The sequence below is a fragment of the Hyperolius riggenbachi genome, chromosome 3 (assembly GCF_040937935.1).
Source record: "Hyperolius riggenbachi isolate aHypRig1 chromosome 3, aHypRig1.pri, whole genome shotgun sequence".
In the NCBI taxonomy this organism is placed as follows: Eukaryota; Metazoa; Chordata; class Amphibia; order Anura; family Hyperoliidae; genus Hyperolius; species Hyperolius riggenbachi.
The window spans coordinates 64,272,813-64,297,450 of NC_090648.1; the positions used below are offsets into that span (position 1 = coordinate 64,272,813).

General features: G+C 44.2%; 1 protein-coding gene across 1 annotated transcript; it reads right to left on the reverse strand.

Annotated features, from left to right (window-relative positions):
- Window positions 1–482: 482 nt before the first annotated feature.
- Window positions 483–24,638, reverse strand: LOC137560981 (uncharacterized). The gene is made up of 2 exons (XM_068272177.1): window positions 24,490–24,638; window positions 483–2,152 (listed from the first exon to the last, which is right to left on the reverse strand). The coding sequence occupies exon 2, from the start codon at window positions 1,770–1,772 to the stop codon at window positions 726–728; it is 1,047 nt and encodes a 348-aa protein (XP_068128278.1). The 5' UTR covers window positions 1,773–2,152; window positions 24,490–24,638; the 3' UTR covers window positions 483–725.

Here is a 24,638-nt window from a genome sequence, read left to right on the forward strand (position 1 = left end):
CTTTTTAAGCACTAGTGATTTGAAACACTCTTGCTAATGCAATGCTAGGGGTGATTTTTATAAAATATCATCGCTGCAGTGAGAATACACACACAGCATTACATAAGCAAGAGCTTTTAAAATCACAAGCGCTTAGAAAAAGCTCCTGCAGTGTGAAGCAGCCCTTAATCAGTGGGCAAGTTCCAAGCTAAAAGCGTTTTTCACAAGCAGAAAAACAGCTGACAGCAATGCAGCACTGTCAGAAAAACACATGCAGAAAACTGACAGTCAAGTGTGAACCCAGCCTTAGTTATGGCAGCCAATCAAAATGGACGTTTCACTCACCTGCTCTCTGAAAACGGCAACGTAAAGACGCCACCCACAATTTGTTATGTCACCTCTCCCAGCATTTGGTAATTCATTCTATCGCCCTATAAAGCATCTTTCTGATATATGACACCTAGCAGACACTTGACCTACTTAACACACAGAAAACTATGAACTAATTTTATAAAAGTTTATTTTAGATAAACACATAAAACACACATATTTACAATGATAGTGTCAGCCTCGCTCACTACAACACTACTCCCCATTGTCTTTTCTGCAGTGTAACAGTAGTAGAAGGATCTGCCAGAAGATTTAAAGCGACAGTTACTTAAGTGGCTTCTGTGGATACTGGTAGATGGCAACATTGCCCACACAATTTTTTGGCTTGGTTGGATGACAAAAGTTCCTCCTGACAGTTAGTTCTGCACCTCTACTCCCAGACTCTTGTCTGACCTCCACCCCTCATGTCCATGGGCTTTAAGTCTTAACTTATGGGGCAGTTTGACAACAGACGATGACTCTTGGTGGTTGAAGCTGAAGCACTCCGAGGGGAAACAGGTGGATCCCCCCTCATCGCTTCCACTGTCCTCACTCTGATATCCCGATTGGGGGGATCTGGGGGACACCGGCTCTGGGGACATCTTAACTCCATGAGTTTGCTCCATGTGCTGGTAAGAAGTCTGTAAACTGTCTGCATGGACAAATATGGAGGAGCGTAGGGGTGGAGCGCCGTGATCAAAGACCCGGTGTTTCAATGGTTCCATTTCGGCGGTAACACTGTGCCTGTGCTGGGGGTCTACAGTGAGCCCCCCGACTCTGTACAGTATCACTCCCCCGCGAGGCATTCCTAGTCTCGAGGATGCGTTGCTTTCCATCGAATACAAATTTGCAAAGTCATTTTCTGCAACTCTCTCTTCTCCATAGTTTGCTGGCACTGGGCTGTCCCGGGAAGATTGATCAGAGAGGTCGGATAGGGAACCACGTGGAGAATAGGGGTCTGTGGCTGCACCCCCTCCGCTATCTGCCTCAGAGCAGTCTGAGTTCATGGCCAAATAAGAAGAAGTGTAAGGTGTATTCCTTCCACTGCACAGCAGAGATCCTCCGTCAGAAGTCTTGCAGTTGCCAAGTCCTTGGCTGGCCTCGATAAACGAGGTGGCTGAAATAAGTCCATATCTCAGTTTCAGTTGAAACAACTCGTTCCGCAACCGTCCATTTTCCTCATCCAGTGCTGCCACCCTTCCTTCCAGCACCAGGTCATGGAACCGTCTCTTTTCCCGAGACCTTTTGGCAGCTTCATTGTTTTTCCGCCTCTTCTCCCAGTAAGAGGCATCCTTCTTCTCATCTGAGATAAATTCTCTTTTCCGGCGTCCGGCCCCGTTTCCAGCTTGGGAACCAGAACCTTCTCTTGCCCGGACATGCTGGTCCTCCATCTCCTCTGGGTAATTTGTGAATGGAGAATCCATGTAGACTGAAGTTCTTCTCAAGAGATCACCTCCAAATGCCCAACTCTTTTGACAGTGGATGGACGTGGAGCAGTGATCGGAGTTTTTCGGTTTTGATGTGTTCAGGTAAAGTACTGACTCTTGAGCTCAAGAATAGAACTGTTGTCTTCTTGTTTGGGCTCAGCAAGCACTTTGAACATTTTACTCAGACACCTTTTCTTTCTGAACGGGATCAGCCGCTTGCTCTACAAACTCCCACGTTCACTCGAAATAATGAGTCAGATGCTGAATATGTTCTTGCTTGAGGTTTTCAACGAGGAGAGGAACCTCTCTGCTTCTTCTCAGTCAGGTAATAATTCTCTGCTTCTCTTTGCCAGCAGGTTTTGCTCTCCTGGACACGCCTAAATAGGAAGAGAAAAAAAAATTTGGAAAGTGTTTTTTTTTTATCCCCGCCTCCAATAACCTTACATAATATGACATTGTGGAACTTGGCACTGGCTGGGCTCACATTTGACCTGGTTTAGTTAGAGCGTTAATTACTGTTATTACCTGTGTTTTGTAATCTGTTGTCTTATTACACAGAGCTATATATACACAAACATACATTTATGCAGCCAGGTGTCTCGTAAGTCCATGTGCAGGCTTTCTATTCACCTAATTCTTGTAATACACCGTAAGATCAAACTAGGTGACTCAATGTTGAAAACATGCATGCAAGAATGTCATGATGGGATGTGTTGTGGCCCCACCAGAAAGGGGGATGAGTAATGAGGTGAGTATAGGCTTCTGTTTAAAATATACTATTTCCCCCAAAACATATTGTAATGGGAAGTTAATTGGTTCCCCCCAAAATTGGCCTTAGTCTCTGATAGGGAGATAAGGCTGTCTACAACTATGGTAGGGATTAGATTGTGAGCTCCTCTGGGGACAGTTAGGGTCGTGACTATATGGGCTCTGTAAAGTGCCATGGAGCATGTCTGTGCTCTAAATACGCAGTATTATTATTAATAATATGCCTGGCTGTTGTGATGATTTTCTACTTTAAATGTTTCCTGAAGCCAGGTAATTTGCATTTTTAAAAAGACGAGACAAGATGTCACCCTCTGTAGGTTTCTCACTTAAAGAGTTTCTGTAGTGAAAATAACATAATGAATAAAATTGCTTATTGTTTACAATATTCATTGATAGATTATTTAGTCAGCGTTTGACCATTGTAAAATCTTTCCTCTCCCTGATTTACATTCTGAAATTGATCACTGGTGGTGGCAACTTTAGTTCTGCCAGGTGATCAGTACCGAATGTTCATTACTGAGTTTTATGCACAGAGGGAGATACTGCTTGCTTGGCAGTTGGAAAAAGCCATTATTTCACTCAGTGCAACAAGGATGGTCATTGCATCACACTGTGGGAGGGGTTTTACCACAATATCATCCATACAGACCCCCCTGATGATCTATTCGAGTAAAGGTAATGATTTCTGGTGGTAAAGGCGGAATCAGCTACTGGTTGGGATGAAGTTCAATTCTTAAAGTTCCTCTTTAAAATTTAATTAAAACTACATATTGTAGTTTTTGACAAGTTTTTAGTGTCTGGACAGTTTCCCTCTGGATTTTGTTTTCACTTGAAACTTCCCTTCCCTTGCAACTATTTCCACAAAATATACCCCCACCCCACCCAACAAGGACTGCCTTCTTCTCGAGAGAACAAGAAGTTTTGAATCAGGATGATACCATTTATTGGATAACTTAGTCTTAGAGGTAAAACAAAAGAGTTTTCTTTCAGCTAATAAGCCTTTTTCAGACTTTGTTCCTGTTTACTGATAATAACTTCTTGCTTTTACCGATGGCTAACACTGCAAAAAAAAAGTACTGCTTCTTCTTGGAAAGCTACTTTGCCTAGAAAAAACAATTCTCCGTAAGATGCCTTCTTCTGAGAAAGAACCAGATGTCCCCAAGAAGCTGTTTACTTGCTAATGGGGGGATGTCTTCATTTTTAGTGCCAAGTGCCTCAAGCCAGAATAGTTCACTTTAGGTTAGTGTTACAACTTAGAAAGTTCTAGTGATAGGATCACTACATTTAGGACAGAACATTGAGGTTAAACTTTTGTACAAGATTAGGATTAAGGGGCAGAGTTAAACCTAAATCCGGACTCCGGTTTCACTTCTAGACGCCACAAAGCTGTTCTCAGTGGGCTCCTCCCCACCTGGCGGCGTTTACCGCTCGGACTTCAAACTGAGCAGTGCAAATCAGATTAACGATGCTCATTTCAAATTGGAGGGATCAAGTCCTGCAAAGTCACTGGCTAGACAGCAGACGAGAAATCTCCGGCCGCTACAGAAATAGAGATCTGTCTGCTCACCTTTCAAGAATCCGATTGGAAGTTCTCGAGAAGGAACAAGGGAACAATTTGAAGGGCAAAATAACTAGACTTAGTCTTCAGATACTTCACTGTCTAACTCTGGCTACAGTGACTGATGCTGGAGACTGACTAGGTAACCTACATATTGTTATAGAGCTTCTTTGTTGCTCAGAACAGTCATACAGTCTCCAACTATTATTTTGTGTTATAAAACACTAATTGCTGAATCACTGGTGAAGGTCATACTTAACTTTTCTCACATACCTCACCCAAGGATGACTCAGCCGCACATGTAACCTAGTTCTGAGCCTAGTAGGGCTTATTCTGTCAAAACAGTGGCCCTCTACTAAAGCTAGATCAGGGGTGTCAAACTCAAATACGAAGAGGGCTAAAATTGAACTATGGGACCAAGTTGTTGGCCAACCTCAACCTCTAGTGGCCACAGTTCCCTGATGTCTAATGCCTCCTTCCTCTCCATACAGTTCCCTGGTGTCTGATGCCTCATCCCTCCCCATACAGTTCCCTGGTGTCTAGTGGCCCCATCCTTCCCCATACAGATCCCTGGTGTCTAATGCCTCCTCCCTCCCCTGTACAGTTCCCTGGTGTTAAGTGGTCCACCTTCCCTTATACAGTTACCTGGTGTGTAGCTGCCCCCTTCCTCCCCTATACAGTTCCCTTGAGTCTAGTGAACCCCCTCTCTCCCCTATACAGGTCCCTGGTATCTATTGATCACCCTCCCCTATACAGTTCCCTGGTGTCTAGTGCTCCCCCCTCCCCACATGGCTTCCCTGGTAATCTAGGGCTTCACTTCCATTATAACATCCCTGGTGGTCTACAGTGGGTCAAACATAATGCAAAGTGAGGACACCACTTGGGGTCCAAATTTAATGGCTCTGTAGACCAGATTTGGCCCGTGTGCCGGAGTTTAACATGTATAAGCTAGACAAACTAAACTGAAAGCATGACAATAAGGTCCACAGTTTGGTTAACTACAGTAAAAACGGCATTATTAAAAATAAAATGGGGGGGGGGGGGGTTCCAGAACTGTACCCAGGAGAACCACTGCTATTGCTAAGAGTGTCAGGTAGAAGTCCATCGCCTTCTATCTTTTAAGACTTTTGGTCCTTCAGGTTGGGTTCTCGCTAACATCAAAACCAAGCATTTTGCTGGAATTTGATACACTTCAAATAAACATGGTTACAATTATTAAAGGCTGTACAATTGTGTTCCAGTACCTTGTTCACACCAGCATTAACGCTACATGTTTGGTTGGTTGCGTGTCGAGTGTGGACAACCTATGCTGCTGAACGTTGCACTAGAAGGTGGGGTGAATGTCTACAGCGTTTAACTAGCATTCGATTTTTGACCACTCTCTGATGCTAGTGTAAACCTAGCTTTCATGTGACAGATGGCTACATCTACAGTATCTCTGAAGCCTTTGATTGGGTAGTTTATCTTTAGTGTAAACCTGGTAGAAAACTTTGCTGCAAGGAACGTTTGCTGACCGACTGCTGTGGCGCTTAGGAAAGTCACATGATCGGTAACAGTGAGGAATGGGCAGGACATTTACATCAGGAAGCAGGAGCTGATTAGTTAGTCATTTTCTGAAATGCCACAGTGGACAGATTACTCAGGTGAGCACTGACTACTGATATCTTAATAAGAAACACAAGTACAGTAAAATAGTAGGTTTACTTTAAGAAGGCTTTTTTTTTTTTTTTTTTTTTAAGGCAACCATTCCAAGGTTAAGCTCTATATATTGCAAGAATTAAGAGCAAACCTTATTGTGGATTACTATTTTTCTTGTGCATGTATACACAACCATTTCACTGTGCTACTTTCTAGTAGACTACAGGAGCATTAAAGTCTCCTGCCAGTCTATATATTAGTGCAGATATTGAAATAGGTAACAATGGCTCCTGCTCTCTTCACCCAATGACTGCTGCAGCAGTTTGTGGATAATTTGCACTCCATACAGAATGCTGTTGCCATGGTTGCAAAGAAGTGCAGTTTGAACTTACTGTAGAAACGTTTTGATGGCATTAAAGTAAACCTGTGAGGTACGTTGGGAGATAAAAAAGCATCTAGATCCTAAAGAGGCTTCCCCCGTGCTGCGAAGGAGGATAAGGTAAGCCTCTTTAGGATCCAGAGGCTTCCCCCTCCTGAGGTAAATACCCCCTGAGGGCACCTTTTTTTCGCTACAGGTACACTTTAAATGACAAAATCCGCTTCTGTGCCTATATAGGTTTCCGGCACCTACTGTATATTTGGCAGGTTGAACTGACAAAGGGTCAGATGAGCAAGTGGCACACTGTGACACAAGACTGCACTGGCAGCCTCCATATTCTCCTCATTTCACATTTCCTTTCAAACCCCCAAAATAAAATGTTCCAGCTGCTCCTTTCCAAGAACTGTTTATTAGATTTGTGAATTGTGTCTGGAGGGCGGTTTTCCGCCGACGCTGCCAGTGATGTGGCAGAGGAAGGGTTAGCCGTGAATGTAGGACAGTGATTTTTTTCTCTTCCTTTTATTATAGATCTACCCCCCAGACATAAAGTGGGCCAGGCAGTCTCCCCCTGTGTTTTGCTCACATATGTGTGTCAGTGTGTTAGTATGTGTACACACCCTGCTCACCCCACCCTCCCTTTCTTCCTCAGTCCACGTGCCTGATCTCCCTGCCATGTGACCAACCAGCGCGAGGCATGGAAACTAGGTCAGGATTTCGTAAACAGACCTGACGGCGTTCTGCCAGAGAGCGAGTGCCCTGTTCCCTGCCACAAAGCCGTTCCGTGCCAGGCCCACAGCAACAACACGCACCCCTTCACTGCCAGAGTGCCCTGTTCCCTGCCACAAAGCCGTTCCGTGCCAGGCCCACAGCAACAACACGCACCACTTCACTGCCAGAGTGCCCTGTTCCCTGCCACAAAGCCGTTCCGTGCCAGGCCCACAGCAACAACACGCACCCCTTCACTGCCAGAGTGCCCTGTTCCCTGCCACAAAGTTGTTCCATGCCAGGCCCACAGCAACAACACACACCCCTTCACTGCCAGAGTGCCCTGTTCCCTGCCACAAAGCTATTGCGTGCCAGGCCCACAGCAACAACACGCACCCCTTCACTGCCAGAGTGCCCTGTTCCCTGCCACAAAGCGGTTCCATGCCAGGCCCACAGCAACAACACACACCCCTTCCCTGCCAGAGTACCCTGTTCCCTGCCACACAGCCATTGCGTGCCAGGCCCACAGCAACAACACACACCCCTTCACTGCCAGAGTGCCCTGTTCCCTGCCACAAAGCCATTCTGTGCCAGGCCCACAGCAACAACACACACCCCTTCACTGCCAGAGTGCCCTGTTCCCTGCCACAAAGCCATTCTGTGCCAGGCCCACAGCAACAGCACACACCCCTTCACTGCCAGAGTGCCCTGTTCCCTGCCACAAAGCCATTCCTTGCCAGGCCCACAGCAACAACACGCACCCCCAGGCTCGGTCTGCCCCTGATGCCAAGCGAGGCAACTTCCTCAGGCAGCAGAAGTCTGGGGGCAGCACCAGGAAGAAACAGGAAGTGAAGAGAGTGCCTGACCAACATATACTGGGGGCAACTGTACCTGGCTAACCTACACTGGGGGCAACTGTACCTCGCTTCCAACACTGGCGGCACCTATACCTGGCTACCTACCTATACTGAGGGAGCTTTTTGGGGGGGCTCACCCCAGCTATAACGTGGGGGGGGGGGGGGGGTTGCGCATCCTCACAAGTTTGCTTCAGGCAGCAAAAAGTCTAGAATTGGCCCTGCGCACCCCTTCACTGCTTCTGACTGGCCCAGTGGCTACACTGTGCCAGGCTATAAGGGTGGTGCAATAGCTGACATTTAAGCCTGGTACACACATCCAACTTTGATTGGCCAATGTGTGGCCAATTTTATCACTTCCATGTAGTATGAGGGTCTACAGATATTGAATACTATGTGCAGATTGTGTAGGTAAGTGCTCATACTACATGGAAGTGCTAAAATTGCTAATTAAAAATTGGATATGTGAACGCAGCCTTACACAGTACAGAAGACTGACATATGCCTCACGTCCAGGGTGTACGCGCAAGTCGCCCGGTAACACACTGCATGCATTGTGTGACGCCGGCGCTGCACCTCCAACACTGTGATAGCCCCAGAGGGATGCAGTGTTTTTGTGCAATGCAACACGCAGCAATGCACGCAGTGTAAAAGGGGCCTTGGGCTGCCCCCGATTACTGCTAGACTAGTGACCTGCAAAACCTGAGTGACTGTTGCCAGTAGAGACCGATTATCTGGCATAAACTCAGACTGGCAGCAGCGCATGAAGACACCATGCTTTATTATCACATAAACCCGATCACTATCACCAGCCTGCTCAGTGCCAGGATTACATAGTAAATGCCATGCATGCCATTGCCAAAGGCCGACTGCCCTGACAAGATAAACTGCTGTGAGCGCAATATAGAGGCCATTGTCATTCATCCTTTTCCCCTGTGAGGGAAAGACTCTTACTTGCCTGGGCATTATATCGATCTCCTGCCTCTGAATCCCTGACCAGCTATTCTGACTCCACGGGCTGCATGCCTGTTCCAGGTGTGACTGAGGAAATGCCAAAGCCACAGCCGAGCAGCTGACATCCTGACAGAAGACAAAATGGCATTCTGCATAAGTCAGTTACCTCAAGCTTCCTGGAAGAGGTTGTAGCTCTTGAAGTGGTTGAGGAACCACAACTTGGCTCATTGCGGCGGCCCTGTGCAGGATGTGTAATAATAGATGCCCACTCATTACCAGAGGTCAGACACTGTACCCTGTACCAGCTGGAGGCCTGTGCTTTGTCACTGATGCAGTGTATGCCAGGTATGACTGTGGTCGGGATTAGATTGTGAGCCTCTCTGAGGGACAGTTAGTGACATGAACTGCTCAGTGTGATCTATAAAGTGCAGCAGAAAATTGTCAGCACTATATAAATGCATAAACTCAGATCCTTTGTCCTTCTCTTAAACCAGCTCCTCGCCTTCAACTTAGTATACAAGATTTCTCACATGCCTCACCCCTCCTCTGGAATCCCCTTCCTTCTTTGGAGGCTGGCTATCCACAAAAAAGACCAAGTGGGGGCTACTATAGCGCTTGCTTGTGGGGGTAGCCCAGTTTTGTGAGTATCCCCCATAGTCCAATTTGGGATTCTGTTTTCCCTTAATACTTCACTTCCTTTGTGAGGTTGTTCGGGACTCGGCTGCTTGCCTTCTCTGATTATAGAGTTTGCTTTATGAATAAGTACAGAATTCAGTAGCCCGTAGCAACTAGAAAGAGCACGCGCCATTGGCGCTGCGTAATATGTTGGCGCTTTATAAATACAATACATAAATAAAATTGGCCAGACTACAGTTACCCAAGCTCTGAGTGGCTGTCATTCTGTAGATTACGGCACTTTGCAGATGCTGATTGCTCTTTGACCTGCTTTACAGAATAAGCCTGCTAATGCCTGTCCTCTACTCAGGAATCCTCACTGATCATGCCAGAAAATCTCCCAGCGACACGCAGTGACGGGTGATCACCTCTCCAAGTACAAAGTGCAGCCGCTCGCGTTGACCAATCGGAATGCGTGTTTTATTGGCCTGGCATCGCTCACCGAACTCGATGCCATGTGTTTACTGTACTTTGAGCGTTATTTCCAGGGAACTTGGGCCAGCTGGAAGGAGTAAGTCTAACAGCGTAGGAAGCGCACTCAGCAGCGTATGCACAATATTTGTATCGGTCTTCTGACTAAAGAGGAGCTTGAATGCTGATGTTGGTATCATAGGCATGGCACACCCCTAAACACTATTGTTTGTATTATAGGTGGGGGGTTGTTGGTGGCAATGGCAGTGTTTTGGGTGCTAGTGTTGGGAGCTGTAAACAGACTGAAAGTAATTATTAGAAATTATACTTTAGGCATGGGGGGGGGGGGGGGGGGAGATATAGGGAGAAGGAATGGAATGACAGCTTTGGTTGCAGACTGTCTATCACTGTCCTCTGGCTATTACCCAGAATCCCTTTTATGGTCATGTGATATACCCTTTATGCCAAAAGCAGGCACGCATACTCCTCTCTTTTTGCAGAGAATGCACACTGGCATCTGCAGAATGCCCCACAGTGAAATGGATGGAGTGAAGCACAGCTTGCCCTATTTTCCAGCTTCCTTGCGACAGTTATAGATGTCACAGAACATTCTCGCTGTTTCGCCTGCGGTGTTTACTGACCCCTCAGTTCCTGCCCGTTCTCTTCTGCTAAACTGGGGCCTACAGTGTGTAATAGCATAAGGCAGGCTAGCGACATAATACGCTTTGTGAATAGTATTTGGGATTTATCCTGTCTCTACATAACTTCATGGTAATTTGACATTTTTAAACCTCTCTGACAGCCGTGGAAATGTCCAGGATTGTACAGAATAGAAACAGAAAGGTATTCCGACTCAGCTTGTGGCAGCCAGTGAAGGGACTCCACTGGCCAGTCAACATACCACAGTACATCTCAGATTACCTACTATTGTATATATCCCACTCTACAACCTGTAGGGCTCCTTCACAGGCGTCCAACTGCATGGTGAGCATACCAATCTACTTCAGCCTTCTATCAGAATTATATTATTATGAGCACCCACCAAGAGGCATAGGCAGACTATCTATGGCCAGAGCAAGAGCATTCGAGCACAGGCCACTTGGGACTTTTGTGGCTATACAAGGGATTAATATGGTGTTAGTGTTTAGCTGCTAATTAAAGGCATAGCCTTGTATAGTATGTATTGGCCTGTGGTACTGCTTTTCCCGCCTTTTCTTTCAGGGCTGATGCTGTCACTGGGAGGGATATACCTGGAGCTACTGCTGCTGTGCAGAGGTGAGGGTATCACTCTCCTGTGATTGGCAGCTGTCAGAGGGGGTGGGGCTCCTGGCAGCCAATGAACAGATTCCCCCTCTCACCTCTCAGGTGATGCTGTTAGTTCCTCTCACTTTCTGTCAGGACCTCTCCCACCCTTCCTATTTCCTTTTGGACTGGCATATGGACTGTGTAATGGACTATCGTGGTCTATTGCCTTTATTGGTCGTGAAAGTTGTCCACGGTGGACTGAATTTTAATGAGATGCTGAATAAAGTTATAAAGTTATGAATTTATACTTATTTTAGATATTTGGTAAAGCGCAATAAACAATGCCTATGGCCTATTTTTTCATACAGGGTTGTCTGTTTTGATTATTAAAAAAAAAAAAAAAGAGTGAGTTATGTTGATATTGCTATTTTGTATTTATGCCACATAAAGTCCCAAGTGGTCATTTTGCTGCCTTGCCTTACAGGAAGGTGGAGTGATGCTTTAAAGAATACATCCAGGAAGAATCGAAATAAAAAATACACTTATCTGGGGCTTCCTCCAGCCCCTGGCATCCTGTGCGCTTGCCGCAGCTCTGCTCCCCACCGGTGGCCCGGGGTCCCCTCCGGTATACGAGTCCACGTAGTCGCGCTGACGTCATCCGGACTGTACTGCACAGGTGCAGTAGTTTGGCACCTGCGCAGTACAGTCCGGATGATGTCAGTGTGACTCAGTGAGCCCACACGTTGGAGCGCAGGAAGATGTTGACCTGGCGAGGTCAGCATCTGCACCGGAGGGGACCGGGAGCCACTGGAGCTGCGGTGAGGGCACAGGATGGCTGCCAGGGGCTGGAGGAAGCTTCAGGTAAGTGGATATTTTATTTTGATTCTTCCTGGACCTTCCCTTTAAGACAACAGAAATGTTGGAGGCAGGCATTGCTGACCTCTCTCAGGATTAGCAGGTTGCCTGGATGTATTGCTGTCCTCTCTGCCTATCATACTTCCTGAGTTAGGAAACCGTATATTTCAGAGGATCAGCACTGACAGACTCCATTTACCTCTCATGACAGGCAAACCTTTAACTCCCTGGAATGTCACTTACGAGCTTCAAGCCAAACTAGGTCACCGAATATTTTGCATTTTTGCTACCTTCAGCATTATGAACAAGTTCATTACCTCCTCAAATCCTGAAGTGGCATTCTATCAGCTTAACAAAGGAGCATTATAATGATGCATTTATATAGCGCTGACATCTTCTGCAGTGCTGTACAGAGTATATTGTCTTGTCCCTGACTGACCTCAGAGGAGCTCACAGTCCAATCCCTACCATAGTCATATGTCTATGTATGTATTGTGTAGTGTATGTATCATAGTCTAGGGCCAATTTAGGGGGAAGCCAAGTAACTTATCTGTATGTTTTTGGGAAGTGGGAGGAAGGCGGAGAGCCCAGAGGAAACCCACGTGGACACGTGGAGAACATACAAACTCCTTGCAGATAGTACCCTGGCTGGGATTCGAACCAGGGACCCAGTGCTGCAAGGCGAGAGCGCTAACTGCTATGCCACCCTGCTGCCCTGTACTGTGACAACTGTAGCACTGGTTTGCTAAAAATATGGCTTATTTTCCTTTTGCTGATTGGCCACTTATTCTTTTTAACTTTTTTGAAAATTCTGTCCGTGCATTTCTGTGAATAAGGCGTACATATGTTGCCTTTGTGATCCCTCGATATTACTTTAGAACCCCTAAAACCATGACCTCTAGGCAAAATCAAAGTACGTGTGATCATTAAAGATGTTGCGAACATATAATTTTCCGTTTGAGAACGACAGACGCTAACTTCCGCAAATGTTCATGAACAGGCGAATCTGGCGAACCGCCATAGACTTCAATGGGCAGGCGACTTTTAAACCTACAAAGACTGTTTCTGGCTGCAAAAGTGATGAAAAAGTTGTTTCAAGGGATCTATTACCCGGACAGGGGGAGCCATGTGTCGCGATGTGAGCACAGAGATTCGGATGGGATCTCCAGTGTGACATCATCAATGGAACTTATAGGGTCTAAGTAAGTAAAGCAAAGGGTTTCAGCACGGGTCAGGGGTAGCGTTGGTGTTCAAATTCAACATAGCTGATTTGGGACTACCGAATACTCCCGACTGCCGCTGTTCAGCACCGAATGAGTGGACAGAGTCAGAAGCAGTTCACTGCCTTGCGAGACGTTACGTTTCATGTGATGCTGATACTTCCTCCTTCCAGTTTACAAGGAGGAAGTATCAGAGTCACGTGATATGCAGCGTGACACAGAAGCCAGTGAACTAATTCTGACTCTGTCCGCTTGTTCAGTGCTGAACAGCGTCAGTCGGGAGTATTTGGTAGTTCCGAATCAGCTATGCCAAATTCAAACACCAACACTAGACAGGAGTTAAATAGATATATAAATAGAATGGATGGAAGAACAATCAGCATAGGCAGACAAACAGATACAATGAAAAGCTAGTATTGGGAAGAGTAAACTCTCGTAACCGCTAGCGACTGATCAACAATCATCTTTTATTGGTCTTAGTTGTAACTGCTGTTACGCATCCAAAAGTGACATCTAATATGTGTTATCTGGTTTCATATTGCCTGCAGGCCTGTATGACAGCCACGGAGCACAGTGACGCTACATAATACAATTAATGGACTCTGTCAGTGTGTTACAGAGACAGAAAGAAGTATGTGTGTAGTTTACATAATGAGTATACAGCTCATCTCGGTAATCATCATCGCCCACGTCTTGTCAGTGAGGCAGTTCTTAGGGGAATTACATGGGTCCTGTAATGCTGACGGGATCAGATGAGAGAGAGAGAGAGAAATGGGCGTGGCAGGGATTTGGTAATTAAGGTGGGTGAGAGAGAGAGAGAGAGAGAGAGAGCGGTAATCAGGCAGCACGTGTGCCGCATACTTACACGTGAATTGTTGTTCCTTTAAGTCATAATTTCAGGAAATGTATGGGAGCGATTGGCCAATACCTGCACGTTGCTTCGTGCATTCAAATGTCAACTGTGTTTGGTATGTATTGTCAATAAATAACCTGTTTTGCTTCATTTTAACCACTTTGCACCTAGACCTGGTTCCCCCTTTATGGACAGGAGCGGTTTTGATGGTTTAGCTTTGCCCGTTTAATCAGCAATAACTTCATCACTAGGCATAACCCAATCAGGAAAACAGCGGGCAAGGAGCAAAGTGGGTAAAATGGGCGCCACCACAGGCTGCAATGATAAAAGCCACGATTAGTGGCAATAGAGGGAATTTTGGGCACACAGAGGCGTCTGATAGAATGCAGCATAGATGGAATTTTTGGGCATCTGGAAATTACGGCTATAAATAGCAGGCACTAGTCAGGCGCGACTTTTATCATTTCAGCCTATGGCGACGCCGTTCTTTCTGCTAAACACGGATTTGTGGCAGTGTTTTAGTGGAGTGGTGATTAGCAGCAATAGATGGAATTTTGGGTGCCCGAAATTTGCGTCTCTAAATATTGGGTGCTTTAGGCGCCTGGAAATTCTGGGTATAAATGCCTGGGTGCCCTATTTATTATTTGCCCTTTATATAAATAGTGGGTGTCATCACTGGGGGTTATTAGGGTAAGACACCACCATGGTGGGTAAAGGTTAGGCACCACCAGGGGGGTATTAGGGTTAAGCATTGGTAAAGGGAGGGTTCTATGTGAGAGTAGTGTTAGGTTAGGTCATAGTAAAATATTGGTAAACATTACTGATATTTTACTATCGGAAGAAAGTAGTAGAAAGTAGTAGTAGAATATGGGTATATTTATCAATATTCTAGTAGCGGCAATCACCTGTGTCTTTTTTCCAGGAGCCTTTGTGACATGTACGCACTTATGACACGTTCGTGATGTGTACATCATTTTTTCCAGGACAAACTTGAGTTTCTTTGGGTGGCCCACTAAAGACTGCCTCAAGCGAGAATTTACTGTAGTGTGTGTTCTGTGGCCCCAATAGGTCGGTGAGAGATCCGGCATGGCCAATCAGCAACCTGACTCCATGGCAACCCAACTCCTCTCCCATGCACCACTCCCTCCATTGTGCACAGAACATCGTCCCTCTGCCAGGCGCCATAGTAACAGAACGTGCCCTTAGCCTTCTGGCTAGGGACATGTCTGTACAGCCTTGGCCATGAACTGTCGCCCAAGGGATCATGTCCTGGCCCTGGTGCAAAATATGGAGGAAAGTCTGAAATACTGACCTCCAACTTGCAAAATATTGAAGCCAGAGGATCGGCATTAGAGCCAGGTAACCTGCATATCTTAGAAGTAAATGAGCAACAGCAAACTCGGTACATCTTCAAGCCCCCATTAAGGCACTATGTACTTCTAGAGTGTTATCTTAGATTGATTATGCAAAAATAAATAAATAAATAAATAAATAAAGTAAATCACTTCTTGAAAAGTTAAGAAGAAAAATAACTGGACTACCGGGTCCTAGATCCTCAAAAATGACCGCTGCCTGCTCACATCCCTTCAGCATGAAGCACTCCCCCTTTAATCGCTTGGGCATAAACGGGTGGATAGTGCCTGATTGCTCTGTTGGGTGAAGCCACGCCCCTCTTCTGACTCGTAGTCTATCCTGGCTTGTGACTGAGCAGGGCGAGGAATAGAGTGGGCAGGTGGCGGCTGTGTCTATGACAGGTAAACGCCCTCACAGACATTCCACAAGTCTCCTACAAGACTGGCACGTCGCTCTATCGCTTGGCACATACCTGGCAAATTCCCACAGTTGGCAATTCTCTGTTAAAATTATTTTAGAGTTATTTTAATCCATTCCCATGGATGCTAAGCCTGTTTATCTACGCCTGTCACAATGGATGCCGACACAAATACCTCTATAGGCTGTCTCATATTGTGACTTTTAAATACACTTTAAAGTCACTATTTATTCCAAAGAGTGTTGGTAGTAAAACATTACCTAAACTGCACTATAGTAAAGCAACCACAAGATGTCACTGTGTATACAAAGCGCTGCCATGATCTCTATGGCATTATTATTTCCTGTGTTATCTCTGTGTTGCTCTCTGTTCTAAGTAAGCTGCATTTCCTGATGGTGGTGTATGTTTTATCTCTGCATGTTTTCTTCAGTAAAGAGTTCTAACTTGTTATACCAGATGCCTATCTGCATGTACAGAACACTCTGCTCCAACAAAGAGAACTAATCATTTATTATCCATTACTCCACATTAGCGTACCTTCATAAGGTGGCAACACAAAAAGCACAACGAGATGCTAATATCTATATGCTAATGATAATAATTGAATGTAAATTGGGTGCCGTTTGGAATTGGGCCAATCGGAATGGACAGGAAAAAAGTTTGATTGGACCAACGCCAAGCTGCCTACAATTTGCATAGTACATATAATTAGCTAGTTCTAATTCACTCAATGGGAAATTGCTTGCGTTGTGCGACTAAATGTTCCTGGAGGCGTTACACCGTAATGCTCTGGAACGCTTTAATGTGAATGGTAACAAGCAAGTCAATAGACTTTTCTGTTACCTTGCTTGTGGCATTCTATGTGCAGTCTGTCAGAACAGACGGCACAGCACCTAGTGGGAAATAAGCCTAACTGACCCCCACTGTAAATTTTGCCAATATTAATCTGTAACCCTAAGGGCCCATTCACACTAGAGTGTTTTGCCGGCGATTTCGGTAAAACGCTCAAACGCTAGCGCTTTTGAAAGCACTAGTGTCATAAAACCCTATGGGCCCGTTCTTCCTTGGGCGATTTGCGCTAATCGCCACAAATCGCAAAACGCAAACTCGTAGCCTGCACCGTTTTCAGTGATCGCATTTCAGTACTATAGAAGCGCTAAACGCGATCGCGGAGAAATCGCTGCACTGTCCAGTGATTTTTCCGCGTGAAATTGCGGAAAAATCACTACCGCTGGCGTTTAGCGCTTCTAAGTGTGAATGGGGCCAAAAGGGATCCATAGACTGGTCAATTTCAGCCATCAATCGATCGATTGAGTGTATGGGTCCCTTAACATAACAGTACATTTTTGGGATACAGGAGAAAACCAGAGTGCCCAGAGATAACCCACATAAAAAAACCATACAAACTCCATGTGGATAGTGTCAGAAACAGAACCCGAAACTCCAGCTCTGCAAGGGCTAGTCCCTCAGGGCCCTATTCCACTAGTGCGTTTGCGCTGGCTGAATCGGAAAGTCGCAAACCGCTAGCAATTTTACAACCGCTACGGTTTGCTTTTTAACATAGGAATCGCGGTAGGTCATTTCCACTACCGCGATTCGTTTTTTACAGGAACGCGAACGCGCGGTGGAACGATTATTGCTGCGATTTTGCTATGCAGTGCATAGCATAGCAAAATCGCGACCGCAAACGTCGGGAAATCGCCGCAAATTTTAGTACTTTTGCGATTGAGCAATCGCTAGCGTTCAGCATGAACGCTAGCGACTGCTAGTGGAAAAGGGCCCTCAGCCACTGTGCACACATAATGGAGTGATTTACTACTGTAGCAGAAATGCAAGGTGAACATTCTCAGTGAACCCTTTGGCTTTCCAGTCATGTTTGTGTGTGGGAAAGGGGGGGGGTTCGGGTAGACAACACGTGATTGGATGTTTGAAGTGGCAACAGTGGATAAAGGGGATGGCATCAGCTATCAATCAATCAATCAATCAATCAATCAATGAGATTTTTCTTTTTTTTATGTGAAAAAAAAATGGAATGCTGCGATCTGATAGGCTGCTTTGGTCAGCAAATGACCTTCCCTGGGCTTACGTAGATGAGGGTGGGGCAGGGAAATTTGGGTGCTCAATTTTGTTTAGTAGAATATCAGTAAAATTTACCACTATTGTACATTTTGAAAGTGGAAATTACAATAGTAAAATATAGTAAATAATACAGATTTTACACTACATGTAAACCTAACCCTTTTCTCACAAAGACCCCTCCCTCTACTGATGCCTAACCACACCCCTGTCGAAGCCTAACCCTAAATTCACCCCCCGACGCCCAAACTCAACCGACCCCCGCAACCACTTCAGCCTTCAGTCGTTTTTCACCTTATGCATCCGTGCAATTTTCACCTCCCATTCATTCGCCAATAACTTTATCACTACTTATCACAATGAACTGATCTATATCTTGTTTTTTTCCACCACTAATTAGGCTTTCTTTTGGTAGTACATTTTGCTAAAAATTATATTTTTTGGGCCATTATAGCTTTAAAATAATACATGCTACCACGATTAAAATCCACATATTGTATTTGCCCATTTGTCCCGGTTTAAATTTAAATTATGTCCCTATCACAATGGCGCCAATATTTTATTTGGAAAGAAAGGTGCATTTTTTCAGTTTTGTGTCCATTACTATTTACAGGCTTATAATTTAAAAAATAATTGTAATATACCCTCTTCTCCTGCATATTATTAAAGTTCAGACCCTTAGGTAACTATATATGTTTTTTTTAATTGTAATTTTTTTTTATTAAATGTATTTGGTTATTTTTTGGAGTGTGGGGGGTAAACAGTTAATTTTAAATGTAATAAATTGTATTTATTTAAAAAAAAATTATATAAATGTAGTTTTACTATTTTTTACATTTTTATACATTCCCAAAAATGTTTTAGTCCTGTAAGGGAGTGCTCTCGCTTACAGGATGTGAAAGGAGGACGGGAAACTTTTTTTTTTCTTTAGAAAGATTGCGGCTTCTGAAAGAGGTTGTCGGTCTTTCTAAAGGGGACTTAGATCAATGAATGGGAACTGTGTTCCCATTCAATGATCTCCGGGCTAATGGGTGGTGGCATGGGAGCGCGCAGGCACGCAGTAGCGCGCAGCAGCATAAGAGCAGCCTTTTGGATGTAGCAGCTATGTCCAAAAGGCAAAAATGGTTAAGACACCTCCCTAAGCCTAACCTTAAAAACTCCCCCCCAACCACCTTAATCCCCCATCGGACACCTAACCTTAAAGGGAACCTAAACTGAGAGAGCTATGGATGTTTCCTTTTAAACAATACCAGTTGCCTGGCTCTCCTGCTGATCTATTTAGTTGCAGTGGTGGCTAAATCACACACCTGAAACAAGCATGCAGCTAATCCAGTCTGACTTCAGACAGAGCACCTTATCTCCATGCCTGTTGAGGGGCTGTGGCTGAAAGTATTAGAGACACAGGATCAGCAGGAGAGTCAGGTAACTGGTATTATTTTAAAAGGAAAAATCCATATCCTTCTTAGTTTAGGTTCCCTTTAAAGAGACACTGAAGTGAAAAAAAAAATATGATATTATGATTTGTATGTGTAGCACAGCTAAGAAATAAAACATTAAGATCAGATATATCAGTGTAATTGTTTCCAGTACAGGAAGAGTTAAGAAACTCCAGTTGTTATCTCTATGCAAAAAAGCCATTAATCTCTACGACTTTCAAAGTCGTGGAGAGGGCTGTCTTCTGACTTTTATTATCTCAACTGTAAGTGAACAGTTTTCTTTTTATCTGCCAGAGGAGAGGTCATTAGTTCACAGACTGCTCTGAAAGAATCATTTTGAATGCTGAGTGTTGTGTAATCTGCACATATTATAGAATGATGCAATGTTAGAAAAAACACTATATACCTGAAAATAAAAATATGAGAATATTTTCTTTGCTGCTAATCTTCTAGTAATTATTCATAGTACACAACCAATTCATTATATCATATTTTTTTTCTTTTTAACAGCTCTCCCCCTCTCGTTGCAATTCTGGCGCCCCATAGGTGCGATGCCCAACCTTAACCGACCCCCATTTAAAGCCACTCTCCATGCCTAACCTTAAAAACCCGCCATACCCACCTTAACCCCCCACAGGACACCTAACCTTAAAAACCTCCCTATGGATACCTGACCTTAACTGCATTCCCCCCTCCCCCCAACTGCAATTTGGATGCAAAAAAAGTTTAAATTCTAAAATATCGGGTGCCCAAATTTCCTGCTTCTGCCGATGTCCCCCTCTGGTGATGTAACGGATGGGAACTCACCAGTATTTGTCTTCTTGGCGTAACAACAATAGATTCTCATGTTAAAGCTTACTAAAAGTGTCTAAAAACAACTTATACAATATTTCTTTATTATGTAACAAACCGAACGCCATTGCCTCTTCATTGATATTTTTAGCACATTGTTTACATTTCACACATTGTGGACACTTTGTGCGCCACGGAAACCCCCGCTGGGTGTGCCCAGATGTGAGATCCCCGGCAGGTGATCACGTAGCAGATTAAGGAATCTAGGTGCATCACTGATGGGAATATATATATTTTTTAATTATTATTATTATTGTAAGAATGCATCTTGTTGACAATCTGAGTTATTTGGTCCACACCTAACGCTGAGATAAAATCCTCGAGAAGTCATGAGTGACCTTGTAGATTCATCATTGGGAGACTTTCCATCTGTCCACAAGCTACACTGCAAGCTGGCAAGGGCAGTGCTCTCTCCCCTTTTGTGTCTTGTAACTCGCTATACGTTTTGATCATCATGTTTCATTGGTCACTGTAATTACTGTGTCGACCAATTCTGTAATATGTATACCAATGGGGTGGATTCACAAAGCTTACGTATTTTTCACCGTAACTATAAGGAGATCTAATGCATGAGATAAACACATAAGGAGAGATAAAGCAGGAGTTAAGTCAGTGAAGGAGAGATAAAGCATGAGGGGTGTTAGATAAGGAGAGATTAATAATGAGGGGTGTTAGATAAGGAGAGATAAAGCATGAGGGGTGTTAGATAAGGAGAGATAAATAATGAGGGGTGTTAGATAAGGAGAGATAAATAATGAGGGGTGTTAGATAAGGAGAGATAAAGCATGAGTAGTGTTAGATAAGGAGAGAGAAATAATGAGGGGTGTTAGATAAGGAGAGATAAATAATGAGGGGTGTTAGATAAGGAGAGATAAATAATGAGGTGTGTTAGATAAGGAGAGATAATTAATGAGGGGTGTTAGATAAGGAGAGATAAATAATGAGGGGTGTTAGATAAGGAGAGATAAAGCATGAGGGGTGTTAGATAAGGAGAGATAAATAATGAGGGGTGTTAGATAAGGAGAGATAAAGCATGAGGGGTGTTAGATAAGGAGAGATAAACCATGAGGGATGTTAGATAAGGAGAGATAAATAATGAGGGGTGTTAGATAAGGAGAGATAAAGCATGAGGGGTGTTAGATAAGGAGAGATAAATAATGAGGGGTGTTAGATAAGGAGAGATAAACCATGAGGGGTGTTAGATAAGGAGAGATAAATAATGAGGGGGGTTAGATAAGGAGAGATAAATAATGAGGGGTGTTAGATAAGGAGAGATAAATAATGAGGGGTGTTAGATAAGGAGAGATAAATAATGAGGGGTGTTACATAAGGAGAGATAAATAATGAGGGGTGTTAGATAAGGAGAGATAAATCAGGAGTTAAGTCAGTGAAGACAAGATAATTTGTGAGTTATTAAATGAGGTAATTCAATAGAAAAACTTAGTGAATCTGCCCCATGTCTGTATTTTGTACATACCATTGTCTGTTCTATTATGTTATATTATCATTATGTACAGCGCCACAGAATAGGTTGGTGCTTTATAAATCAATGAGAAAATGTAATGTGCCAAGGAAAAAATAGGATTAAATTGTATAAATAATTTTAGGGGATTAAAAAGTGCATTACGTTAATGCCCCAAAATGCCCCCCCCCCCCCCAATCCTCGCTAGGACACAATGCCACAGACGGTGCATACCCCCCCCCATGTTTGTGTGGGCTTCCTAAGAGTGCAAGTTTCCATTCACATCCCCCCAAAAATCCCAGTAAGTGTATCGGCTTCCTCCTAAAAACTGATCCTAAAATGATTGTATTTAGGAGTTAGGACATTAGATTGTGAGCTGTGCTGACAGTCAGGTAGTGCCATGAACTGTTTACATACCTTTATAAAATTCTTTAGAAAAAGGAGATAAACCTGAACGCTTGCACAGGACAGAAGGAAAACAGAGAGACATGTACCCTGTATGTATTTAGAGAGTTTAGCCTGTCTAATCCCCCCTCATCTGTGACTAATCACAAGTTGTAATTTGATCTCTCCCCTGGTGCCACCTGACTGCCATGGCAGATAAGGCCGATAAGTTCATTTGAAAGCACAGGCTGTTAACAATACGTCTGCTTCCATGAAAGCAGGAAGTAGAATCAGTGCAGAGTTATTTCAGGATTTATATCAGCTGTAACAAAGAAATGTTTTTTTTCTTTGAAGGTTATTATGCTGTTGCTTATCTTTCAGAGCAGAGAGGACATTCTGAATTCAGTTCTGCTTTAATGCATACAAAAAAAATTGCAAGATCTCAGATCTCCAAAGTTTTTTTTATAGGCGCTATCTTAGTCCATAATCATAAACAGGTCAGTGTACTTACTTAAGTGTTAGTGCCTAAAATGACGCTCTTATCATTAATGCAACCTACTTTTATGATTTTGCTTCTGTTATGAAATACAAGCTTATCATCACCACTGTTTACATTACACAGATGAACTAGGAACAGTCTGTGCAATTGTTTTGGTAGATATTATCAGAACATCAATGGAGCTATGCTAATGATATAAAACATTTACGATCATAGAGATATCAGCTCAGGCTGCAGATTGTTTACTATCAGTATATGCCCAGTGTACAAAATTATGCTGTACATACTGGAGATGACATGCTCCTGTCTTTAAAAATAAATGCTGTTTTAAATACATGAACAGTGCCTCTTGTTTTTTTAAACACATGTAAGTGCACCTGAAGTTATAGGAATATGGAGGCTGCCATATGTAATTCCTTTTAAAGAACAACTGAAGTAAGAAGTATATTGAGGCTGCAATATTTATTTCCTTTTAAACAATACCAGTTGCCTGGCAGCCCTGCTGATCCTCTGCTTCTAATACTTTTAGCCTAGACCCTGAACAAGCATGCAGCAGATCAGGCGTTTCTGACATTATTGGCACATCTGACCAGATTAGCTGCATGCTTGTCTCTGGTGTTTTTTACACACAACTGCAGCCAAATAAATCAGCAGGGCTGCCTGGGCAACTGGTATTGTTTAAAAAAAAATAAAAATGGCAGCCTCCATATAATTCTCACCTCGGGTTCACTTTAAGCATACACACACTTACACTTTTTAAGGTAACTGTAGAATGCAGCAGGTACAGGAGTTAGACTAAAGATGCCCATTAACGGTACAATTCTTTCATCAGCTGCAACCTTTTGACACGCTTTTTACAATTAAATCGAATTGTAAATTTGTGCCGAAAATCAATCAAAACGATTCTTTGGTCGATTGGAACAGAAAATGTAATCAATCCTGAAAGTTGGATTTTACGATCGTATCTGAAGAGAGAAAATGCCTAATTGACCTGTTTTGGGGAACAATCGATAATTACCTTCTGATTACTTTACTACAATCGTAAAAAGTGCGTTTTAAAGATTGTATCTGATGAAAAAATTGTACCGTTAAAGGGACTCAGAGCTGTTTAAAGTAAAAAGATTTTATACAAACCTGGGGCTTCCTCCAGCCCCATCTGCCTGGATCGCTCCCACGCCGCCGTCCTCCGCTGCCCACAGCTACGAGAACCGGGTCCCCGGGTCATCACGGCCAGCACACAGAAGCAGTATGCCCTCTATGTATCCCTTCAGCTGCTGCTGGAGAGATACGCAAACAGCGCACTTCTCTTACGCTAGACTGGCTTCGACTGACGGCGGCGACCCGGTACCAGAGCTGCGGGAAGACCGAGGACGGCGGCGTGGGAGCGATCCGTGTCTATGGGGCTGGAGGAAGCCTTAGGTATGTATAAATTCTTTTTACTCTAGTCAGCTCTGGAACACTTTAATGGACACCTTAACTCCTACAGTGGAAAGCTATAACGTGTATATAGCCTCAAGCACAACTCAGTGCAGGTAGTCATAGAATAATTCCCTTCTATTATTCTCTCTTCCTCCATGACTAACCTCACTGGACTGCCACTCAAACCCAGTGGCAGGACTTTCACTGAGGCGCAGGTGGTGATTATTACCAGGAAGGGCGTGTGCGGTTCCAGGAACAGAGTCATTTGTACCTTCTAGCGAGGATCCTGCCAGAGGTCCTTAATGACAACTCTCGCCATAAATATCTCGCCGTTACGCTTTCTGGGGGATATAAAAAGATTCACATCGTCGACATGTACTCTTCGGTGTAGAGATCAGCTTTCTGCAGATTGACCCTTTAATACGACCCCTGCCTCCTAGAGGCAATCTATGCCAGTCCATCTCCCTGGGTAAGGGTGGCATACCTTGGAGATCAGTCACCCAGCTCACCTGCTGCAGTTACTTGCATTCACTTTATGCACACTTCCCTCACACACACACACCTCCCTGGCTTGCCTGTGGAATAGAACAGAAGGTTCCTCCACATGGGTTACTCAGTTCTCTCACAGCTGCTGTGGCTGCCATACATCTGTCAGGCTTACATACAGGTAGATCAGAGTCAGAGCCCCTCAAACACTTACCTGCCCAGTTTTTGCCAATAGGTTGCCCAGGCGGCTGTTCTCTGTGTATGTGCCTCGCTCTATCTCCTCCTCCTGTTGTGTGGTGTGTGCTCTACTTTTCTGGCATCACTCCCCTCTCTTTCTCTGTTTCTCCCTCTCTCTCTCTCTCT